Genomic DNA, 22521 nt, shown 5'->3' on the forward strand with positions numbered 1-22521 from the left:
ACCATTGAAGATTGTCTGGTTTTGACTTTTACCTCTTGTACAGATGAACAACGCTTTGTTTGTGGAGAAAATGTCACTGATTCAACAGTAGCTGATTCACTCATGTTTATTAAAAGTTTTTAAAATATATTACTTTCAAAAATTTATGCACCTTATGAGTTAAAATAGAATAGGTTAACTTATTTAAGTGGTTTACAGCACCCCTATGCATAGAATAACAAGAAGAAGACTTAAAGAACTAGCATTAGTACTTGTATGATAGAAAAAAATGGTAGAAAGTTGAAAAAACAAATAGTGAACCTGAACAGTTACAAAAGATGTTATGGAAAGTTACTGAAAAAATGATAACAGAGTTAAAGTTAACACAGGTACAATGTAAATTACAATGATTTAAAAATTAATTCCCAGTATTGCACTTTGAGTCACTTTTGATGTTGTACCTTTAAAAAAAAATTTCTTGCTTGAGGTGGGATACATAAATTAATTTTGATTTTCATAAAAATTCACAGGAGTACTATCTTGTGGTATGAGAGCATTTTTAAATTAGGGACAAAATAATTTTAGACTAGTTGGGCAAATGATGCACCCTATTGTCCATATAATAGTTTTTAAAACTAAATTCCTGCTGAAGTTTAATTACGCATTATATAAAAATTTTGTTTGTCAAAAATTTTACCAAAAAATTATTCTTAAAATTAAAAATAAATAAAAGGTATGATTAATCAAGTTGGAATTAAAACAAATTACAGTAAAATCCCTCTAATGCGGACACTAACAGGACTTTTTTTTTTTGTCCGCAATAGAGAAGTGTCCGCAGGACAGAGGTTTAATAATGTTATTTGCATTGGAACTGGGGAATTAAAAATTGTCTGCATAAGAGGGGTGTCCGTTAGGAGGGGTTTCACTGTATACCAATCAATTATAGTCCTAGTCCGTTAAACATAAATATTTTTTAAAAGCAGATAAAACAAATGTGCAGGAACACTGAAGACACGTGTTTCTGCCCCCCCCCCCCCCCCCCCCCCCCCGTTACAAGGAACGTCTTTTTTAGTGCATAACATGTGAGCTAAAGAATGTCAAGACATTCGACAAAAAAATCCGACTTTTATGGATGCCTTTAAATCTACGATCTCCCATTTTGTGCATTGAAAAAGGAATTCTTTGTAACGCCAAAACACGTGTCTGCAGTGTTCCTGAACTGCGCTTTTAACGTTGTTTTATTTCCTTTAATTTTTTAAGCAAAGGTATTTTTATATTTTTTATAACTAATTTTTGTTTGTAGCAAAAGATCATTTTTAATATAAAAATTCCATATTTTCTATACTACTTACATTTTTTGCATAATTTTTAATAAACAAGTTTTATTAACTTTGGGGACATTAAAATAAAGATTTATTCTATTGAAGCATTACAAACTTCATTATTCTCAAAATTTAAATTTGACTTATAAATTTTAATTGTAAATGATTGCAGAATATAATGCTTGCTCTTTTTTTTAATAAATTTTAGTATCTGTCTTGGACAATATTCAATTTTTTACAACTACTCGGTATTGGCCGAGTATCTGATCAGAATTTCGCCGAGTACCGAGTACTCGGCAAATTGGCCGAGTACCGAGTAGTTACCCGAGTACTCGGTACGTCTCTGCTTCAGATATACCAATGAAGTATTTAAGTGGAAAATTAATTCCATATGGTCTGGCAGATTTACAGTCTGATCAAGAGGGTGGTGGTTGAAAACCCTAAAAGCCATTCCTCCCCCCACCGTTATGTAGGGGGGCATGGAGTCAATTCCCCCTTTATCCTGTCTTTTAAATACTAATTGCCCCTCATGAACTTATCGCCCCCTTGAAGTGTCAAATCTCCCCTTTAGGGGTTATCACCCCCCAGGGTTGGGAACCACTGTTCTAAGTCATAAAAATGTATTATTATACCAGTATAGTGTAGTCCATGTAAGGAAAAGGTTGTAAGACACGTATCTATACTAATATTATAAAGAGAGAGAGAGCAGATTTTTGTGTGTTTATATGTTCGAGGTAATCTCCGGAACGACTACACCTATTTGAAAAATTCTTTCACTACATAAAAGGTGCATTCTTACTGAGTGAACATAGGCTATAATTTATGCATATATTTTTCATACATTTTTTTTAAACCAATAGTTTGTCTTCGCTACCAGTTTTTGTTTCATACTGTTTTGTTCTTATATACGTAAAAACAATTCTTGATTGCCCTGCATCCGTAATGACAGTATGGTTAACGGTTCTATTTGAACTGATTGCTGAGGGTTGGGAGGATGTCAAAGAAGTAAATATCACGATGCCAGCATGAGAACCGCCAAAACCTTTACATGTATTTTGAGCTGCAGAGGATATGATCAGTGATGTTCCCATCAAATTTTCTGAGGCTATACTCCCAGCTATGCACAATATGTGTATGCAATCATATGTATAATATGTCATAATATGAAATTTTTTGAAACTTTAGGGTATACACTGTATGTCTGAAAAATGTTTGAGATCATATGGTGTATATGTACTATCGGAACACCACTGGATAAGGTATATAGCACTCTTAGCATTGAACATTGCAAACCAATTAGAGTCACAGAATGCTAATGCCTCAAAATTTATCCAAACGAATTATAACTGAGATTTGCTTTGAGCAAGTTAGTTTTTGAATTCAAGTTGTGCAGATAGACGATACTAATCCGCGACTCTAAAGGTTGTAATTTGTCATGCATTTCGAGCTATCTTCAAATATTTTATATTCGTACTAAAATCGAAATGAAAAACACTCCCTAATGAATCCACTTTTGTTTATGCACTTAAGCAAATTCATGTACTTAAAGAGTAATTGTCCTACATTCAAAGTTAAGTGTTAAAACAATGACAAACAAAGAGCATTGGATAGGAAAGAAATTAGCAAAGAGGAAAAATAAATTAAATTATTTGGAAGAATATTCTTCATGATTGCATTTAGGTATTTAAAACGATTGAAGAATATAGCTCGCAAATATAATATCAGAAAAGAATTGTCAAAAAAAAAAAAAAAAAAAACCATAGAAACTGATCGTTCACATTTAAACTACTTTGAATATCTCCTCCAGAAAGCCTCCGCATGTTCCACAACAAAAAACGGGCAGTTAAAAGAACTTCTTCAAGAGGATGTCCCATAATGTAGGACAAATGTTTGAGGAGACCACAATTAAAATCATTGGACCACAATTAAAATCATTACAGGATAATATGATTGAGATTATTGTTCTTACATCACCAGCAGTTTATCAGATGGCTCATTTTCATTGCATCCCCATGGTCCCTGCATAATTAATTTTCCAATTTAAATGATCACGATTTCCAATGAAAATTCCTTATTCCATCACCATCATCAAATCTGAAATTCGAACGTACAACTGTACAATATGCACAACGTTACATACGAAAAGATTTTATTGTTCACTGGGGATTATGTATTGGTCTCTCTTGATCAGGAAATGAGGTGAATGAATTTGTTTCAAATTTCATAAAGCGAAATAAAAAATGTTGCTTATTATTTAATTTTAAACTCAAAAGTACCTGCATAATATTTATTTAATATAGATAGTTTTTTTTTTAACCCGAACAAGGTCAGGATGGGCCACTAGTAGAAATATAAAAATTATTGAAGTTCAAAAGAGGGAGAAGGGCCAAGCTTAGGTTCAAATTAAAAAGTGTGTAACTCTGTCCGTCCTCGACTGCACTAACTGTCTGAACTTAATTTAAAGGAAATTTGTGGAATGTACTTGATTGAAATTAGTAGTGATTGCTAATAATTCCTTCAATTCTATATTATTGGTTTTAGAAAATGACGGTCCTGGATTAGGCAGTCGCCCCCACTGCCCCCCCTAGTAAATCCACCACTGAATATGGTGTCAAAGATAGAAGCGTACAGCATATTTTTTCCAACAAAGGTGTTGTTAACTGTTGGAAGCAATTTTCAATAACAAATTTTCATCCCCTTTCAAGAATTTAAAAATCCCTTGAATTAATACAAAGAGTTAACCTTGACTGAAACAAGATAGTTTAAATTTAATGATGGATGCTCCCAAAAGTGTTGAACAATCTAGGTTGTTTATATTTTCCCCTATTTGGTGGAACTTTGACCGAAAAATAGAACTTTAAGGGAAAAGTGAGACATTTTAGCAGGACATTCAGCTAGAAGGACTGTGAGTCAAAAAGCAGGACGTGTGGTCACTTTAGCCTTGACATTAAACTAAATCTGACCTTGAACCAAATTTTTGACATTGAACTTCCGACAGCGCAGTTTAAGACAATCTTCAATAATGTTAGGAGATGGAGGGTCATCCTGGGAGTCCATAAGCAAAAGTTAGATAATCTTTAATGCTGTTGAGTGAAGGTAGGGGATCTGGGGTGCTTTCTTAAAAAAATTTATAAATTAAGTTCAAAAAACATAATTCTAGACTTTCTTTGACCAAGTTTCGGGAAGAGATGGGGTTCACAGCCTCTCCTAGAGTACTTTTTGAAATTTAATGTTAGATAGGTTCTGGAAAGACATGGGGTTTGGTAGTTCTCCTGTTTTTTTTTAACAATTGAAGTCTTATGAGTGAAATTTTAAATGATCTTTAATAATGGCAAAGTAGGGTAGGAATTTGAGGGTGCTTTCTGAAAATTTTCGAACTTAAAGTCCTAAAAATGTACTAATTGCAGAATATCTTTGATGACACTAGGGGAAATACTTTTCCCTGAATTTTATTCTTTTATTCAGGGGTGCCCACCTAGGGAGGGAGGGTCATGGCGCAGACTGCGCCATTGAAATTTTCAGGAGGGTTATTTTTAGGTATATATGTTTCCCTTTTTTGGTGTGTGTGTGGGGGGGGGGGCTTTGCCATAATTAATGGGGTAAGCCCTTGCTCTTAGGGGGTGTGGGCACTCTTGATTAATATATATTTTTGAAACATGATTTTGATGAAAAGCATGATATGAATGCAGAAACTTGTATGTATTTTGAAATGTCTTGATGAGAGAAAGATAGCCAGTGTTTTATGTCTCTTGCTCTATTACTTTATTTAGTTCTTGACAAAATTAAAAGTAAATCTGTATCTCAGAGCAAGACCAGGCCTGAGGAGGCCATGTCAGCCTAGTCAAAAACTAGGGCCGGTGATACTGAAACAAAAAAAAAATAGGGAGAAGAAATTTCGAATAAGAGAAAACGTAAAGATTAAGAAAAACTTACTCTTTTTGTATGTACTATTGTGGCACTTAAAATAGAGTTAATTGTTTTCTAGTAAGTAGTTTTGATATTTTTTTCTCCCCTTCACCTTTTCTTCTTCTTTTTTCCCTTTTCAGTTCTCTCCCCCCGCCTTTTTGTTTTTCTTTACTCCCCCTTTTTTTCTTTTTCTTCTTTTCTTTTTTTGGGGGAGGGGGGCAAAAGAGGGCCCGGTGGTAAAACTGACAAGGGGCCTATCTTGGCTCTCTGTGGCCCTGAGCAAGACTGATGCAAGTCCAAAAATTGCGAACTTCCGTCTATTAGTGCATTGTATGTAGAGTCGTATCTCGCATCAAACCATGAGAATCTAATTCTGAAAAAAAAAACCTTGTAATTATTTACCAGTGTTAAAAGAGCCTTTGCATATGCTTTATAAAAAAAAAAAAAAAAAAAAAAAAGAAAAAAAAAAAATCCCTCTCTTCTGTAAAGTAGCAATTATGTGACTTATGATAGTCTGGCTCTGAGGTACAGAAATGATTGTAACATATTTTAATATTGATGACTTTCAATATTCTAGATAATTTAAATTTAAAAAGCGGTTTTTCCTACTTTTTTACTTACTTATTTATTTTTATTACAGCTCCTTTTAGCTATAAATATTAAAAGTGAAGAATCATGGGATGAAATTTTTGACTTGCCCATTCAACCATTGATTAGGGAAGACTGCCAAAAGTTAGTCGGTAAGTGATCATTCAAGTGGATAAATAATATCAAGGAATAATGATATGATATTTTATTTATCAAAAGACTGGTATAAACAATGACATCTGTGAAAGCACTGGCACAGCCCCTACTGGAGCTTCTGCATCAAGCAATGTTTCAAAGTTCTGACAGAAAGAGCTCCAAGGGAGGCTCTGTTGAAAATGTTCGTTCTCTGAGCAACTGTTTAATTATTCATAGACATAGCACATTGCATTTAATTTAAAAGGTGATTATCATAGTAAGATAAAAATATAAAGTATCTGCGCACATAGCTCAAAACTATCTGCAGGAATGAAAATAAACATGAAGTGGGTAAGTAAAATTTTTAGTAAGAAAGTGCCTTTAGCTCTCAATCATGTATTCGTGAAAGCAATAATGAGCATTTTTCATTAAATTATCTTCAAAATTTGAAGATAATCAGTTTTTAGTGTTTAACAATTTTTAGCCAATGCTTATTACAGCCAAGGTATCTGCACAGCATCAAAGGTATCAGCACACAGTGTATGCATGTATCTATATTATCTAACTCAGGTGATTATATACCTTCTCTAATTAATTAAATTCATCTGTGAGGCTATTGTCGTGGAATTGGTGTTGGTTTGCTCAGTGCTCTAGTTCTAAAGGAAAAAAAAAAGGATAGGATAATGTTTACAGCTATATGCAAGATATGAAATGAGCAAGTGACAGGTTGCTGACATAAAATTTAAAAAGGAGGGGTACTGTGTTCCCCCTCCACTATACCACTGGGTTTACTGCCTCAGCGGTAATAGTTGGATTTGCCCCCCCAACAATTAATAAAGGTTTGTTTTGAATGAACTTTGTATTAATCTTATTTTTTACAGCAATATTTTACAAAAAAAAAAGTTATTATAATCTCTTAATATGCAATGGTAAAATATTTCATATCTCGTCGATTTATTTATTTTGTCCATTTTTATTTGTACCTTATATTTTTATTTTTTAATGTTATGAACCTAGTCATGTATATTTTCAGATAGATTAGGAAATGAAGAAGAAGACAAAGTTTCTGTTTTATGTGATGTAGAATCTATTATTACGAGGTACTGCCGCCAAGCTGCTTTTGAATATGACCGAAACTGGGTTCAACTGTTAGAGCCGTTAGTTGCTTTACGTTTACCTAAGGCACAATTGTATTCTTATTTTCACACAATACAAAATATCTATGTACCAAAGTAAGTATTCATTTTTACATTTTATTGATTTTTCTCAATTAACATTATAATTAAAACATGAACAAAGTAACTTAAAAATTTATCTAAGAAGTGTATCAAAATTGTGACCACGTATTTGAAATGAGTTTTTAGAATTCCTTTGGAAACATTTACTGATGATTTTCAGAAACTTTACTGTGCACCAATAATTAAAGTGCAGCCTTTAATTTATAAATTTTTACTGGAGTGATTACTACTTTAGTGTGTCTCTGAGGAACAAGTATGCAGACAAAGTGTTATGGAAATAGGATATGGACATTTTGAGTTATTTTTGATAATTTTATGTAAAAACTCATTTAAATGCTTTTTCATTTTAACCATTAGTATTTTTACTATGTATATTATACAAATAAAAAATACAGTTCATTACATTTGTAGGCTATGAAAGTATATGCAATAAGTTTTCCTTTCCGCATCACATTTTGTTAGTTCCAATCTGACAGTTTTGGTTTAGAATGCTTTGCTTGATGGCTCCAAAACATATAGCAAGTAATGCAAATTGAAGATTTGAGTTTAATGATTTCGTGAAAATGAAAGAACTGATACTATACCATTTTCACCATTGAATTAATTGTTATTTTGTTGTGTTTAATGAAGAGAGAAAAAAAGAGGGGGGATTTATCTGATGGAGTACTAAAAAACTATTGTCATGAATATTAACAGTGGCTCCCGAAAGTGTTCATACACTTTGAAATTTTTTAGTAAAAATAAAATAACGCAAAACTGAATTCGAATATGAAACCCAATATTTTTTCACATCATTCCTATGTCATTCTAAATAAAACCCAGTAGTTTTTTCAGAATATTGATGTATCTTCTGTGATCTTTTGACATTTAATTCATTTCCTGAGCTTAATATCTTCAATTATCAATTCTATCTAATCTTCAATTCAACTGTTGCTCTGCATTAATAAGTTAAGCAAAAAAAAAAAAAAAAAATTAATTTGAATTTTGACCTCTTGAATTCAAATTATGTTTTTCGCAATCACGAGTGTGTATGTGTGTATGTAGGCGTGTGTGTTTATGTGTGTGTGGGGGAGGTATGTGTGTTTGTGTGTAGGGGGGTATGTGTATGTGTGTGTAGGCATGTGTGTTTATGTCTGTGTGCAGGTATGAGTGTTTGTGTGTGTGTGAGTTGGGAATGTGTATGTGTCTGTGTGCAAGCAAAAGTGTGTGGGTAGTTGTGTGTAGGTGTCTGTATGTATGCGTATGTGTTTGTGTGTGTATGCGTGTGTACGCGTATGTATGTGTGTGTACGTGCGTGTATGTATGCGTGTAAGTGTAGATATTGATGCAACCTGGAAATGGTTTTCGCTAGGAGCAGCATCGTGAGGCGGCCGGTCAACGGTGGTGCTGTAGAGGGTGCTCACTGGAAAATAAAATGGTAGGACGCCAAAAACAGTCAAGTGAGAACAATAAGCAATCATGATTGCTAAAAAAAATTATATTAATTTGAATTTTTGGCATCTTGAATGCAAATTATGTTTTTTGCAATCATGAGTGCGTGTGTGTTTGTGTAGGCGCATGTGTGTGAGTGTATGTATGCATGTGTGTGAGTGTTGTGTATGCAGTGCTATGCGGTGTACGTGCGTGTGCGTGTAGGCGTTCGTGTGTGTGTGTATGTAGGCGTGTGTGTGTGTAGGAGTGTGTGTGTAGGTGTATATGTATGCGTGTGTGTAGGATATAGATGCAATCTGGACACGGTTTTCGCAAGAGGAGCAGCATCTTGAGGCGGCCGGTCGACGAGGGTGCTGATGGGAAAATAAAATGATTTGAATTCAAAACAGTCAAATAAGAACAATAAACAATCGTGATTGCTCAAAAAAAAATTTAAAAAAGAAGATAAAGTAGGTTTGTGATCAAGAATAAATTTATAGTTATGAATTTTGTAAATTTAAAATAAGTTTTAAAACAAATTTATCATTCTAGATATTCTAGTAAAAATCAAAGTTCTTTTCACCTTTTACGCCTTTTGTTGCTATACCATGAGCCAGAAGTTTGCTCTTTTTTGGATACAAAGAAAATAACTCCCGAATGTTATGTGAAAGCCTGGGTAAGTGCAAAATTGATTTTTTATTAGCTTGTTTTAATTGAAAAATTAGATTTATTTACTTAATAAGAAGAAATAAATTATAATGATATTTAAAATGTTGTTTGTTTTTTAAAGACAATTAGTGCTGTAGTTGGGGGGGGGGGGTGCAAAGGGACAGCGTCAGCTGTTGTATTTGGTTTTTTTTATTGAAAAATTAATGAAAATGTGATCTAAAAGGTTTTAAATATCTTTTCTTTTGTTGAGTCTCCCAAACCACAAAATATTTTTTTTAAAAAAGGAGACAGTTTATAAAAATTTTATTGTCCTATTCACCAAGGTTACAGTTATATTATAACTTTTCATTATTTGTACAAGAAACATTATAGCTGTAAATTTTTTGAAGACTGACGTACTTACAATCTGTAATTAATGTGGCAAACTTTATTTTATCTGTATGTTACGATCCAAGCCAGGGTTAAGTCAGAACTTCAAACAGATACCCAATAGCTCACTTTTGACATCTAGCATCCGGTGCCATAGGCAGACTATTTGCTAGTTGCTTGTAAACTTTATTTAATTTTTATTTTTTGTTCATGTTTTAATCGTTTTAATTTATTATAATCAATTAAAATGTAGGGCTATACATAAATTAGTATAAATAAAAATAATTTTTTCAAACAGTTTAGCATTTTAGTAAAAAAAGCAATTTGTGCTATTTTTATGAAGTTACTTCAAAAAAAAAAAAAAAAAAAAAAATTGACATCTTGTATTCAAATTATGTTTTTCGCAATCACGAGTGTGTGTATGTGTGTAGATGTGTATGTGTGTAGGCAGGGGCGGCATTTCAGCATTTCATTTGGGGGGTCAAGTTTTTTAAATATGAATTACCACAGTACGGTACAAAACACACATTTGATAACAAAAAGTGGTCACAAAATGCGTTTAGTATCAATACAAATTAGTGTTAAGAAACAATTTAAATTTTTATGACAAAAGTTGTTGCTCATTTTACAATAAGTTATGAAAACATCTCGAGACTAGTCTTAACCTTTTTATATAGTTTTTGTGTATGATTTTTGGAATTCGGAAGAACAGAAAAACTTGTCAGTAATCCATCAATGCCCAGTGTCGTTCTCTTTTGCCAGTACAGTAAATAAAAGATTTTTTTGTGCTTCGAAAATAATTCTCTTACCTCCTGAGACGTAAACAAAATCTTTCTCGACTAGCTGAGCTGACAGGAATGGTTAAAAAAAATTGACGTTTCAAAATTAGGTATGAAAACACACTTTTCAGATCTTGCTGTTCAAAATCACCCAGGCAACTTTAAAAATTGTGAGGGGCTTCATTTTTCATCATTGAATAATCTAGTCTCATTAGCACTCTCTGCTTCAACACTGTAAAAACGATTCAGAAACGTTCCTGGAAAATAATAGGCAGCTGATGTGCCCAATTTCTGCCACTAACATATTTTGCAAAAACCAGGAACATTTTCCGCTAAAATTCAGCAACCTTCCTGAAATTATATTGAAAAATTCAGAAATCTTCCCGTTGAAAGCCATTTGTGCAGTGTTGCCAGATGGTCAAATCCAGATTTCCCCAATTCCCTTTCAACTTTCCCCCAAAAAGCGATGTTTTCTCTCAAAATTCCCCAAATTCAAAAATTATTTTTCCACTAATATTTTTATAAAATGAATCGACTCCTTCGAATATTTTTGTCTCTTGAAAATTTTTTTTTCCCCAAATAGCCAAATTTTCTTATAAAATTCCCCAACTTTTTTTTTCTTCCCATTTTCCCTTTTTTTCTTTTTGTCTTCTTTATCTTTATCTTTCTTTATCTTTACTAATAATAAAGCTGAAAGTCTCTCTGTCTAGATATCGTCAGGATCTCTGTGATAGCGCCTAGACCGTGCAGCCGATTTTCATGAAATTTGGCAAAGAATTAGTTTGTAGCATGGGAGTGTGCACTTTTAAGCAATTTTTCGAAAATTCGATTTTATTCTTTTTCTATTCCAATTTTAAGAACATTTTCTTGAGCAAAATTATCATAAGATGGACGAGTAAATTACCAAGATATCATAATGTGGAACCGTAACGTGGGCAAGCCGATTGGCGAGGAATTCATCATGCATTATTTGGAAATAGACAGAGGAATCACTAGACTTTTTAATTTTCTACTACGGGCAAAGCCGTGCGGGTGCCACAAGTTATAAATACAAGCACCTGACCGAAAGATAAGAATTAACCAAATGTTTTTTTTCTACTCGCATTTACTACTCTGCTTCTGGATGTACATTAAAATAATGATTTTTGTATATATTTATCCAAGAACATTCTTCATCACACTTATTTTTATCTTTTTCACCTATCAACTAGTTACTCACGCAGAACAATAATGCGAACTCCGCAGCATAATATTCCACATAATACGAATTCCATAAAGTTGAGCAAAGCTAAACCAACGCTATTTGATACAAACAATGTAACTACTACTTCTTGACACAAATTTAAATGTGAAAAAAAAACCTTTTTTCCCGAGGTTTTTTTTTTCCCCAGGATTTCCCAAGAAAAAAAATTTTCCCCATAAAATTCCCCTCAAAACCCATTTCCCCAAAATTTCCACAGAGAGCACCAGATTTCCCCAAAATGGGGAAATTTCCCCCAATCTGGCAACACTGCATTTGTGTCTCTGGAAATGCAGTGTAATCTTAGGTACGGATAATATAACAGCTTGGCACCTTCCTGATATATCAAGATAGTTCCAAAAGCAGTATTGCAAACACGGCTAAAGCTAAGCCAAAATTGCAAGTAAGTATTAAGCATCTCACTCGATTGCAATTCTTGCAAAGCTACGTAGACCAAAGACTTATTCACTCCCTTTGGGAGCTTAATCAGTCTGAACGGGCCGCAATCGAACTGGAATCGATCGAGTTAATCTTTAAACAGGGAGCTAAAAATATTTTTCACAACAGAAAGAAGTCTGCATTCGTCCAACTTGTAGCAATTCAAGAAACTTTTTGACAATGATACTTGATTTTTCCAGGAAGTGGATAAAAACTATTGAAATCCCGAAACATTACACGGAAATACTCACTAATATTTCGGAATTCTTTTAAAGAATGAGATGGCATCTGCCTCTAGCTTGGTTATTCACTATTCCAGTTCATAACAAGGACAGAATTGCAGTCTCTGGATGTGATAACCAGGCTCTCGGTATATTGCATGTAATTCTTCTTGCCACATGCTATACATTTAATTCATAATTGAAGCATTTTGTTTTCAATTCCAATCCAGATAATATAAAGCCAAAAATACAGAAAATCATTTATTATCAAATCTTGTGATAATTTCATCAGAAACTGAATATGTTATTTACTACGAAATATTAAATCAATGTTTAACTTTACATCAATATGTAAATTTTTGTACCCTCTTTTTTTTTACTCGAAGTAAATTTTTTTTATAAAGTTCCACGCTTGGTTGAAATAGATATGTGTGAAATTTATTAATAGTTTCAATTGTAGCTTGTACTGGAACTTGGACAGTTCGAAAATTAGGTTAGCAGATTGAAGATGTTTGTTAGATGAAAGCGTTGTTAAAAAACTCTCCACAATACAAATAAATTGAGTAAAAATATAAACAAATCCATACATGTTAAAGGGCATCAGATCGTTCTTCATTGAAAGAGTTGTTTTGCAATAATCTCCCAGTTGTCAAATCATTGCATTGACATTATCGAGAAATGTTTTTATGATGTGTGATACTTTTTTCAAAAATAGCAATTTGTAAAAAGAAGTTTCTATGAAAGCATACTATGCATTGAGTAACTGAAATATGTTTCTAGTAGAACAAAGCGACGAACACTCCTTAAATAAACATGCACTTAAAATGTGAACCTAACAGTGCTTCATAAATATCTACTTAAGTTATAATCCAAATAACGGAAAACATTTTTTCTTGTCTGGAAATGTGTATAACCTCATCAGCTATTACTGAGAACCAGTTGCCCCTGTGTGTAGGTGTATGTATGTATGCGTGTGTGTATGTAGGATATGGACGCAACCTGGAGACTTAGCTTGCTATAGGAGCAGCATCAGGAGGGGCTGGTCGACGGTGGTGCTGCAGAGGGAGGGGGGGAATAAAATCATAGAGAGGAACATCAAAACCATCAAGTTTGAGAACAATAAGCAATGTGATTGCTCAAAAAAAAAAATCTGCAACGATAAAAGAAAGGGGAAAATCCAAAACTGGCAGTAATTTTTTAATTTTGAAATGTACGTACAGTCTGCCCACGGATGATATGGAATTGGGTCATTTTCCGTTAACAGCACAATTTGGACAAGGCAGGTAATGGCATTCACTGTGACAGGGGAATGACGCTTAGAGGATATAATGCATTTTACCAGGGGTAGATCCAGGTTTTATTTTTTGGGTCCCCATTTTGTGAAAAGGCAAAATATTTTTGTGAAATTTCTTTATTTTTGTGAAAAAGCAAAATATTTTTGTGAATTTTCTTTATTTTTGCAAAAAAGACCTTGTGATTTTTTTCTTGGAAAAGATTATATTAAAGCATTTTTAGCTGTCGTATCGTTAAAGAAAAGACCTAGACAGGTTTCAGGGGTGATTGCAAGTTCTTGAAGAATACCTGAAAGCTGTCAAGAGAAAATGCGCTGGGGGAAGGGGGGAAGTAAGACCCTTAACATTTTATTCGTAATTTGACTCATACATTACATTTATTGTATTTTACAAATATACATATGCAAGGCACACTTTCTTAAGGTGAAAGTCTCACAACAGATTTCCTGTTTGCCCCTCTGAAATACTTTTGGAGCTATGAAAATTGCACATGCTGCTGAACGTAATGATAACTCCTAATAAATACAATATGAATAGACTCGAAGATCTCACATATTTCTTAACACAGAATTGAAATACTCATTAAAGATGCCATGTATGTGTTTGAAAAACGTAAAAGTAATTAAAACCCAAAATAATACTGCACCAGCATTCAGCCTTTAATTTTTTGACATTTGCCTTTCTTACAGAGTTGGTATTTCGTTTAAAACTTTGCAATTTGATGATGTAATAAATATATTTAAAAAATTTATTTGTTTGCCTCTTAACAAGGTACAGTAAACATCAAAAATGCGAAAAATTCGTTTACCATGGCAGATGTAAGGAAATCAAGATCTTCAAAAGAAATAAAAGTATAAAAACAGCATATAAAAGAATTTTATTTTAAGTAAAGTTATTTTAGAATTGGATTTTGAAACTCAACACAAACTAATACTAAATATATATTGCGTAATCAAAATAAAATTTAGAATTTTCCTGAAAACAAGCCACCAATCACAATCGTTCCTCTCCCGTCCCCCCTCTGATGCTCTCAAGCAAAAACACCTCACGCAGCAAGCAAAAAGATAAGATGGGGGAAGGTGGAAGAGGGGTAGGCTTTCGCGTAGATGCGTACACATTTGCGGTTAAAAAATATTGTGAAAAGGCTGCCTTTTTATAAATTTTTGTGAAGGGGCTGCTTTTACGACGCGGAATTTTGTGAACGGGGCCGCTTTTGCTATGCAGAATTTTGTGAAGGGGCCGCAAAGCGAACCCAATTTGGCGCTGGATCGACCCCTGATTTTACTGACGGTATTATAATTTCTGTGGGGAAAAGAAACACCATTTTTAGGAAATTAAAAAAGGTCCAATGTATTGGTGTGCAAAAGGTAGTTATTTTGGTCATATGTTTCCCTTACATCATGTGACAGGGGAACTTATATATTGTCATAACTGCAAACAACAAAAATCAATGTCACTTAAAGTACGGTGGGAAAACTCTGAGTTAATCACTCATTGAATGATTATTTACAAAATTAAATTAATTATCAGAGACAGGGTAGTGACTCATTACAATTACTTAACAAGATTTAACTTGAGATCACCCAATTATACTTGAATCCGTGAATTTTTGCAAGAAGAACCTATTAAGATTATTTCTATAATGAGGCCACAATTTAAATACTAAATTATGAATTAATACAACTATTACCAGATGTGAAAAACATTCATTCCATTCTTTGACAGGGTAATGCCAAAAAATCAAAGGATATTTTTCAAAATAGTTTAAACCTTGAAAAGAAACCTCATTATTTTTCTATTTTACAACATAGCATTACATTTATTAATAGGTTAAACAACAATTTCTTTACAAATTTTCATGGCTTCCTGAATCTTTAGAGTTAATTTTGATTTAAGGTGGAGGTTGGGACATACAGGGGAATGACATTTATCATGTAAAAAAATGTTTAAATGTATCATAATACTAGAGGGTTTGTTTTAGCTTATTTTATAAAACATAAAAATAGATTGTTAAAGCATCCTAGCGCCAGTTTTATTTTTACACAAGTTAATTTGTTATTGTCGGAGGAAGGACAGGAATTTAGCAGTTTAGATGAAGTGACCCAATTGGCAAATGTCTAGTTAACGCGACTCTATATGAATGAGGAGGGAACTTAAAAATTTGATGTGCATGCTGCTTTAATTTCAATGTGACTCTGCTTAATTTAGAGGCTAACATACATCCAAGGGTGGATACAAGGGAGGAGCGATAGAAACGACCCTACATAAGCAATTATTTTCCAATTGCAGCCCTAAAACGCAAGTTTAGGGACTTCCTTGAGGGCGTTAACTTAAAGAATTGGGAGACCTTCCCGCAGGCATTTTGAAAAATTTGACTCTTAAAGATGCAATTGCAGAAATCTCTGGTAGAGTTTGGGGAAGGAATGGGTTTTGTGACATCCTTCCGGTAATTTTTCGATGCTGAAGTTTTAAAAAAATAACATTTTTATGCAACCTTCAATATTGTTAGGGTTAGGGAGGGAGTTTCGAAGCATTCCCCCGGAATTCTTATGAAGTTGAAGTTCTAAAGCGCAATTTCAGAAAATCTCTTTCAACAGAAAGAGCAGGAGTAGATTCAGAGACCTCCTTGGATAAACCTCTATATTTTAGGTGTTTTAGAATTTCGGTAAAAATGATGCAAAAGCTTCCCCCTCCCCCAAGCATGGGTAGATCATGTAATTAGTGAGATGTAAGTTTTTAAAAAAATCAACCGCCCTTCCTTGAAAAATTTTTGGATCCATCCTTGCATGCATCTGCAAAAGCTGGCATCTCTGAAAACTAATAGATGCATTAATATCTGCCTGTAAACCGGATGTTTGCCTTTTCATCTCATAAGTGTTCAGATTGAATATTAATTATTTTGTATTGATAACGACATGTTGTTCAATTTGTTCTAGTTTGGAAGTTTATTTTCTTCGACTTGCTGCCTAAAAGTTATCCGTATTATGTGGGATATATATTTCCAAGCTTCTGAACCATTCCTTGTATTCTTCTTGGCATTGGTAATTTTGATCAATGAAAAGTAAGCCCGCTCTTGTGATGTTTATATAAATTTCTTGTATTGTATTCTGTATTGTATAATACCACAATATGTTCAAAAAAGATTCATTTGAAATTATTGTTTTGAAGCAGTTCTTGTGTTTTGCTTCTATTTTAGAGAACAGCTGCTTCTTATGAAAGATGATGATAGACAATCCATAATAGGTAATAAATAAATTGTAGTTATTATTTTCATTCTGTAGTTTTATTATTTTTTATCAGTGCTATTTCCAAGAGATTGAAAGAAGGGCTGAGTGCTTCCTGATAAAAGGGTTTGCCAATTTAATTAAATAGGTCCTTTCTCAAAAGGTTATTCTGTAGTAGAAAATGTGCTTTTATTTACACTGGACTCTATCTGAACCAGGGCCGTAATCATACCTTTGTTTTGGGGAGGGTTTTACCAACATATTACTCATATATGATACAGTGCGTTTTTTTCTGTATATTCTACTGGTTTAGTTACAATAGGTTATTTAAGTGAGGGGGTGTTACTTTGAGGGCATTAACATAATTAAAAGCAAAAGAAGGCATATCTGTTAGCCTAAGAAAAAAAATCTAATGTGTTTCACTACATAACTTCATCCCTTCACACATTTGATGTCTTTTTAACCATTCAAAAGAAAAAATGTGCATACACATATTTTGCGCACTCAAAGTAACACTTCTTAAATTCATATTTTTTGACACTTAAAAAATGTGTAAAATATAGAGTTTGGCACTTTTAAATCTAAAGAATTTTGATGCTTCTGTTAGCGCGAGGTATTCAGGTATTGAAAACCTGTAGGAAACGCTGTATTGTTTTGTAAGGATTGATGTTCCTATTAATTGTACTAAAAATAATTACTGGAGATAAAGCACAAAGTTTCTAACAATTAGTCAGTAAAAATTTCATTTTTAAATGAAGCTGGAAAAAAAATGTAAAGAAAAATAAAACATTAATAATTATCAGTGAAAAACATATTTTGGGATTACTTTGAAAAATTTCAAAGGAGTTTTGAACCCTAAAAACGTACCCCTTGTATACAGTCATGTCTAAACACGCTCTAATGTGAACACTCCGATATCCTGAACACATTTTGATGGTCCCAGGGAGCAAATATGCATTTATTCCATCTCCCTCTATAATGAACACTCCAACAATCTGAAAACTTTTGTTTGATCGCATGAGTATTCAGAAGAGAGAGTCCACTGTATTCTTTTTGTATTCAATATGCATTTAAAAACCCTAGTAATTTCAGATAGACATTGTTTTCTTACCTTTTAATATTCCCAGACCATTCTAGTTGACAGATGAAGTGAGGGAGTTACTTTTTATAGTTAGACTTGCATGAATTTTTACTTGATCCAATTAATGACTTAATTGTTACATGTTGTTGAAACTTCAAAGGGCTAAAAAAGCGTATTGAGTGGTGCAAATAAGAAGGTAGGGTTCATCAACGGTTGCTTTAAAAGGGACTGGATGCAGTGTAATAAAGGAAACACTAGCTTTGTAAAATGACTGTCAACTCTTTGTAATTTCGTGTTTAGTGTAGTCAGAAATATAAAGTATTGACAAAATAGGGATGATTATTATCCGTTGTCTGGCTTATCAGGTCTCTGATTCGACCACTGCACCAAGGAAAATTTTGATCTATGTTCTGCCAGAAAATGCTCCCACAAAAAAAAAAAAAAAAAAAAAAAAATCCAGTATGTAGTAATTATTATACAAAATCCATTTTGTAATAGCTGATTAACATGCAGTAAGAAGATGACTATCTAATCAGTTGCTGAGACCTAGATTTTCAAAGGAACACTTTGGGGGAAGGGTGCTCAAGTTTCAAGATTTTCACTCATCTACTCTAATATATTATAACAACATAAAATGTAATACTACGGAAGATTCCCATGACAAAAAATGTTTGTCATGCCCATTGCTGTAAAAAATTGTATATGATGTGATATCTTCATATACAATTGTGTTAAATTGCAGGCTTTTAATAATGTAATGTATTTTTTTTAGAAACTTTGTCGATGATGCCATGTGGTCTGGAACCAGAAGATGTTGAAGATTTTTGTACAGTAGCATTCCATTACATGTCTTGCACACCTCGTTCATTTTTCAAGGTAATAGGTTATTCCTGTATGAGTTTTTTTTTTTTTTTGTAAACTTTATTTATATTAAAAAATAAATAAATAAACTTTTTTTAATAATTTCTTTATTTTTATTTATTTGTTTATTATTATTATTACTATGGTTTTCAGCATCAACTAATTGGACATACTTAAATTTCTTTAAAATATTTGATAACATACTGTAATTCAATAAGTTCTTTTCAGTTATTATTTTAAGGAAAAGTTCACACTGTACATTATATATAGTAGTACAAAAAAAAAAAAAAAAAAAAATTAACTTTCTAGAAAATTCTGAAGAGTATTTCTAATAAAAATAACTAATGTCAATTATACACTGATTATTTCTCTCACTTTTCTTCTGTTCAGCATCATAACCAGTGCAATTCTTTTGTTGTATACCTTTTCTGAAAATCTTCAAACAAAGATTTAAGAGTTAATTTGCTCTATTCTGAAGGTCTAATTTTTATTTTTTATAGAGTATACTTATAACATTTTCATAAAATAAAATTGAAAATCATTTATTCTTAGTATTCAATAAAGATACTTGAGGTTTTTATAATAAAGAAAACGATAAAGCTAAACTTTTACGACTTAAGAGGTCTAAGGACATTACCCTGACTTTGTGGAAAAAATATATGTTGTGCATAATTTAATTCTAAACAATTTGATACCTTATTTATTACTATATGCAGTGGCGGCTCCTGGAAGGGGCCAGAGGGGGCCTGGGCCCCCTCACTTTTTTCAGACAATAATTTATAACTTTTTACTTATTTTCCTTTTCTTTTTTGTGTGCGTATGTGCTTGAAATTAAAAAAAAAGAATTATATCGTATTTTTCTGCGTATAATCCACGAATTTTCTGTTAAAAAAGTAAAATTAATGAGGTGCAGATTATACGTTGCCCCCACACATTATTTCTGTGTGTGTGTGTGTTTTCCCTCACCACCAACCTTTGAATGAAAATCAATATTTACAGCAGGATTCGCCAAGACCATTACTCTGCCTGTATGTTGTGTATTTTGCATAGCTTGAATGTTCGTGATTCAGGCTGGGTAAAATAAACAACATACAGTAAAGGAAGAAGCCTTCATTTGCACTAGATCAGACTGTTTGCTCCTTTCTTGATTCTTAGTCTTCAAGTAGTTAGCATACTTGATAACAATTTAGAGAAGAGCTTATTTTTTAGATTGCTTTTTATATTAGTTTTGAATATACCTTAAAAGCTACTACTTCTTCACGTTTTTAATTTAGTTGCTAAGATTGAATATTAAATCAAAACTTCATTTTTGCATCGTATTAGCCGCGGATTATACGAAGAATTTTTTTTCTTCAGGCCGATTTTAGGACTTCAATTATGAAAATATTCCAGGGGAGAACTCCAGAACCCCTTCTCCTAAAAATCTTCGAAGTGTGTCAACAATTGCGTTTTTGGAACTGTAATTTCGAAAAATTGGTAGAAGGGGAAGAGGAATTAGTTTTTTTTTTTTTTTTTTCAAAAAAAAGAAAAAAAACGATCTATTAGAGTCCCTGAGCTCCATTCCTTACCCTAATGTCAATAAATATGGCCTATAACAGCGTTTTAAGGCTTCAATTTCTACAAATTTCCGCGAAGTCCCCTGTACCATTCTTTCCCCTAACATCACCAAAGGCCTTCTAAAATTGCGTTTTTAAAACTATAAGTTTCAAAATTGTGAGATTTGATGAGCAAATCGAATCAATCAAATTGATGAGATTTTTCCCTATTGTGCACCTTCACCCTCTCCCCTTAAAAATTATTTTCTAGTTGCGCCACTATTGTGTTCTATGTAGGTCTGTGCATATACCGTTACAAGATTATTTTTTTATTCAAAAGATGTTTTACCATTAATACACAGAAATTATTACTTATTTTAAAGTATTGCTCATGTACTTTTAAAGAAAATATGACAAATTATCAAAAGTTTGAAGAAAATAAGAAGAGTTAGATATTTTTTTTCCTTGTCTGCATTAAAATTCTGAACCTGGCCCGTGGGCACTGGCAGATTCATGTGCGGAAGGGTTTACCCGCATGTATATCGCTAACACTTTTTTTACAAGTTTTTAAATTTATTTATTTTTAGTTTTTAAAATTTAGTTTATCTATTTTTAATTTATTTATTTTAAAGCGAATACTGAGATGTATTTCCATCTTTGTGAAAGATAATTAATTTATAATTTTTACACATTTCTCTGATCACAATTTGTTTGCACTTTTGCAATTTGGCCTTGCTTAAAGTAAAATTAATTTTACTCATTCAAAATAATTAGTTATTAAAATATTTAAAAAATTAAAAATAATATTACTACTAAGATTATAAGATAAATAAATAAATTTTAAAAAGCAATATTAATTTTGAAAAGTCAGTGGGTGAAAGTACCTCTCTTGCAACCTCTTGCCGGTGCTGCAAAGGAGGCATACTGCAGCGCCGGACATAAACGTGAGATTAAATATTGTCGTTATATATTTTGTAGCCTCTCCCTATTTCATGAATTAAATTTTATTTTTGAAAGTCAGGGGGTTAAAGTCACCACCCTGCTGGCAATCCTGCGCATAAATATGATACATGATATCTTTTTTTTCATAATTAAATAGACTCCATTCTAATAATGATAAATCATCATATCTTTCGCTATTTACTTAGTAGTTTGAGTGTTTCATAGCTTGTCTTGTGTTTAACCCATTCTTTGCCCCGGCCGATACAGGATCGGCCGCGCAGTTTGTGTTAAAACTGCTCCGGCCGATTCAGGCTCGTCGCAAGAAAATGGTTCCTAACTGCTTTCGACGATCCTGTGTCGTCACGGCGTTTCTAGCAGTTTTTGCTTCGGCCGAATATGTGTCGGCGATCCTTCCAGGGGCAGAACCCTGTTATTGCGCTTCTCTGTTGGGTTCTGGTGCTTTTAGGGGAGCGGTAATCAAGATATTTTCCTTAGACAAAAGGGATGTAACTTATAGTATTTCACGAAATTTGTTGTAAATTATTTTATTTTACTAAGATATTAACCTTTCAACTACTCTTAGATGGGACACGTATAATGCTTCAAATAATCAGGCATTATATTTTTATCTTTTCGTGGAAGCTTTGTTTCTTAGCATTCTGGCATTTGAACTCCTGATGAACAAGTGTGAAAATATTTCCTTACACATTTAACAATATTTCTATGCCTGAATAAAGCAGAAAAACAGATTTTTTTTTTCTTGTTATCAAAAATCCACCTTCTTACACAAGCAACCTTCATTAAATTGTTCATAATCCTCAAATTTTATAATTTATTTTACACACCATTATTTTTTTAATTATCTTACACATCTTAATTTTGTACGAGTATGTTTTATTTTTTATTATTATTATAATGCGTTTACTACGCTTTTTAGTTATTTGTATACTATTATTATTTTTTAATATTTATTCATTTTTAAATCATGATATTTTCAAACTGAAATTATGATGTTTAATATTCGCGGCACCCTTTGATGATTTTTTAGTGATACAGTTTTGAATATTTTTAATTTCACAAACAAAAATTATGACGACCGCATTGACTATACGTAATAGATGCAAAACATAAAATATATACTACAGTACAAATGAAATGATAATATCTTGAGTTCTTTTCGCTCTACTCATACGAACTCCCTTTCTTTTTCAGATTTTATTTATTGTTTTAAAATAGCTCCAATGTTTTAATTGAACTTTTTTTTTTTTGAGATTTTAAGAATAGAAACAAAA

General features: G+C 32.6%; 1 protein-coding gene across 1 annotated transcript in view; it reads left to right on the plus strand.

Moving 5' to 3' along the window:
- Window positions 1-22521, plus strand: part of LOC129225611 (TBC1 domain family member 23-like) — a 48374-nt gene that overhangs the window by 8234 nt on the left and 17619 nt on the right. Inside the window, exons 3-8 of the mRNA XM_054860077.1 lie at window positions 5848-5947; window positions 6964-7162; window positions 9131-9254; window positions 16523-16647; window positions 16783-16829; window positions 18664-18767. Coding sequence (XP_054716052.1) covers window positions 5848-5947; window positions 6964-7162; window positions 9131-9254; window positions 16523-16647; window positions 16783-16829; window positions 18664-18767 — 699 coding nt within the window. The remainder of the gene's footprint in view (window positions 1-5847; window positions 5948-6963; window positions 7163-9130; window positions 9255-16522; window positions 16648-16782; window positions 16830-18663; window positions 18768-22521) is intronic.

This window comes from Uloborus diversus, chromosome 7 (assembly GCF_026930045.1).
Source record: "Uloborus diversus isolate 005 chromosome 7, Udiv.v.3.1, whole genome shotgun sequence".
In the NCBI taxonomy this organism is placed as follows: Eukaryota; Metazoa; Arthropoda; class Arachnida; order Araneae; family Uloboridae; genus Uloborus; species Uloborus diversus.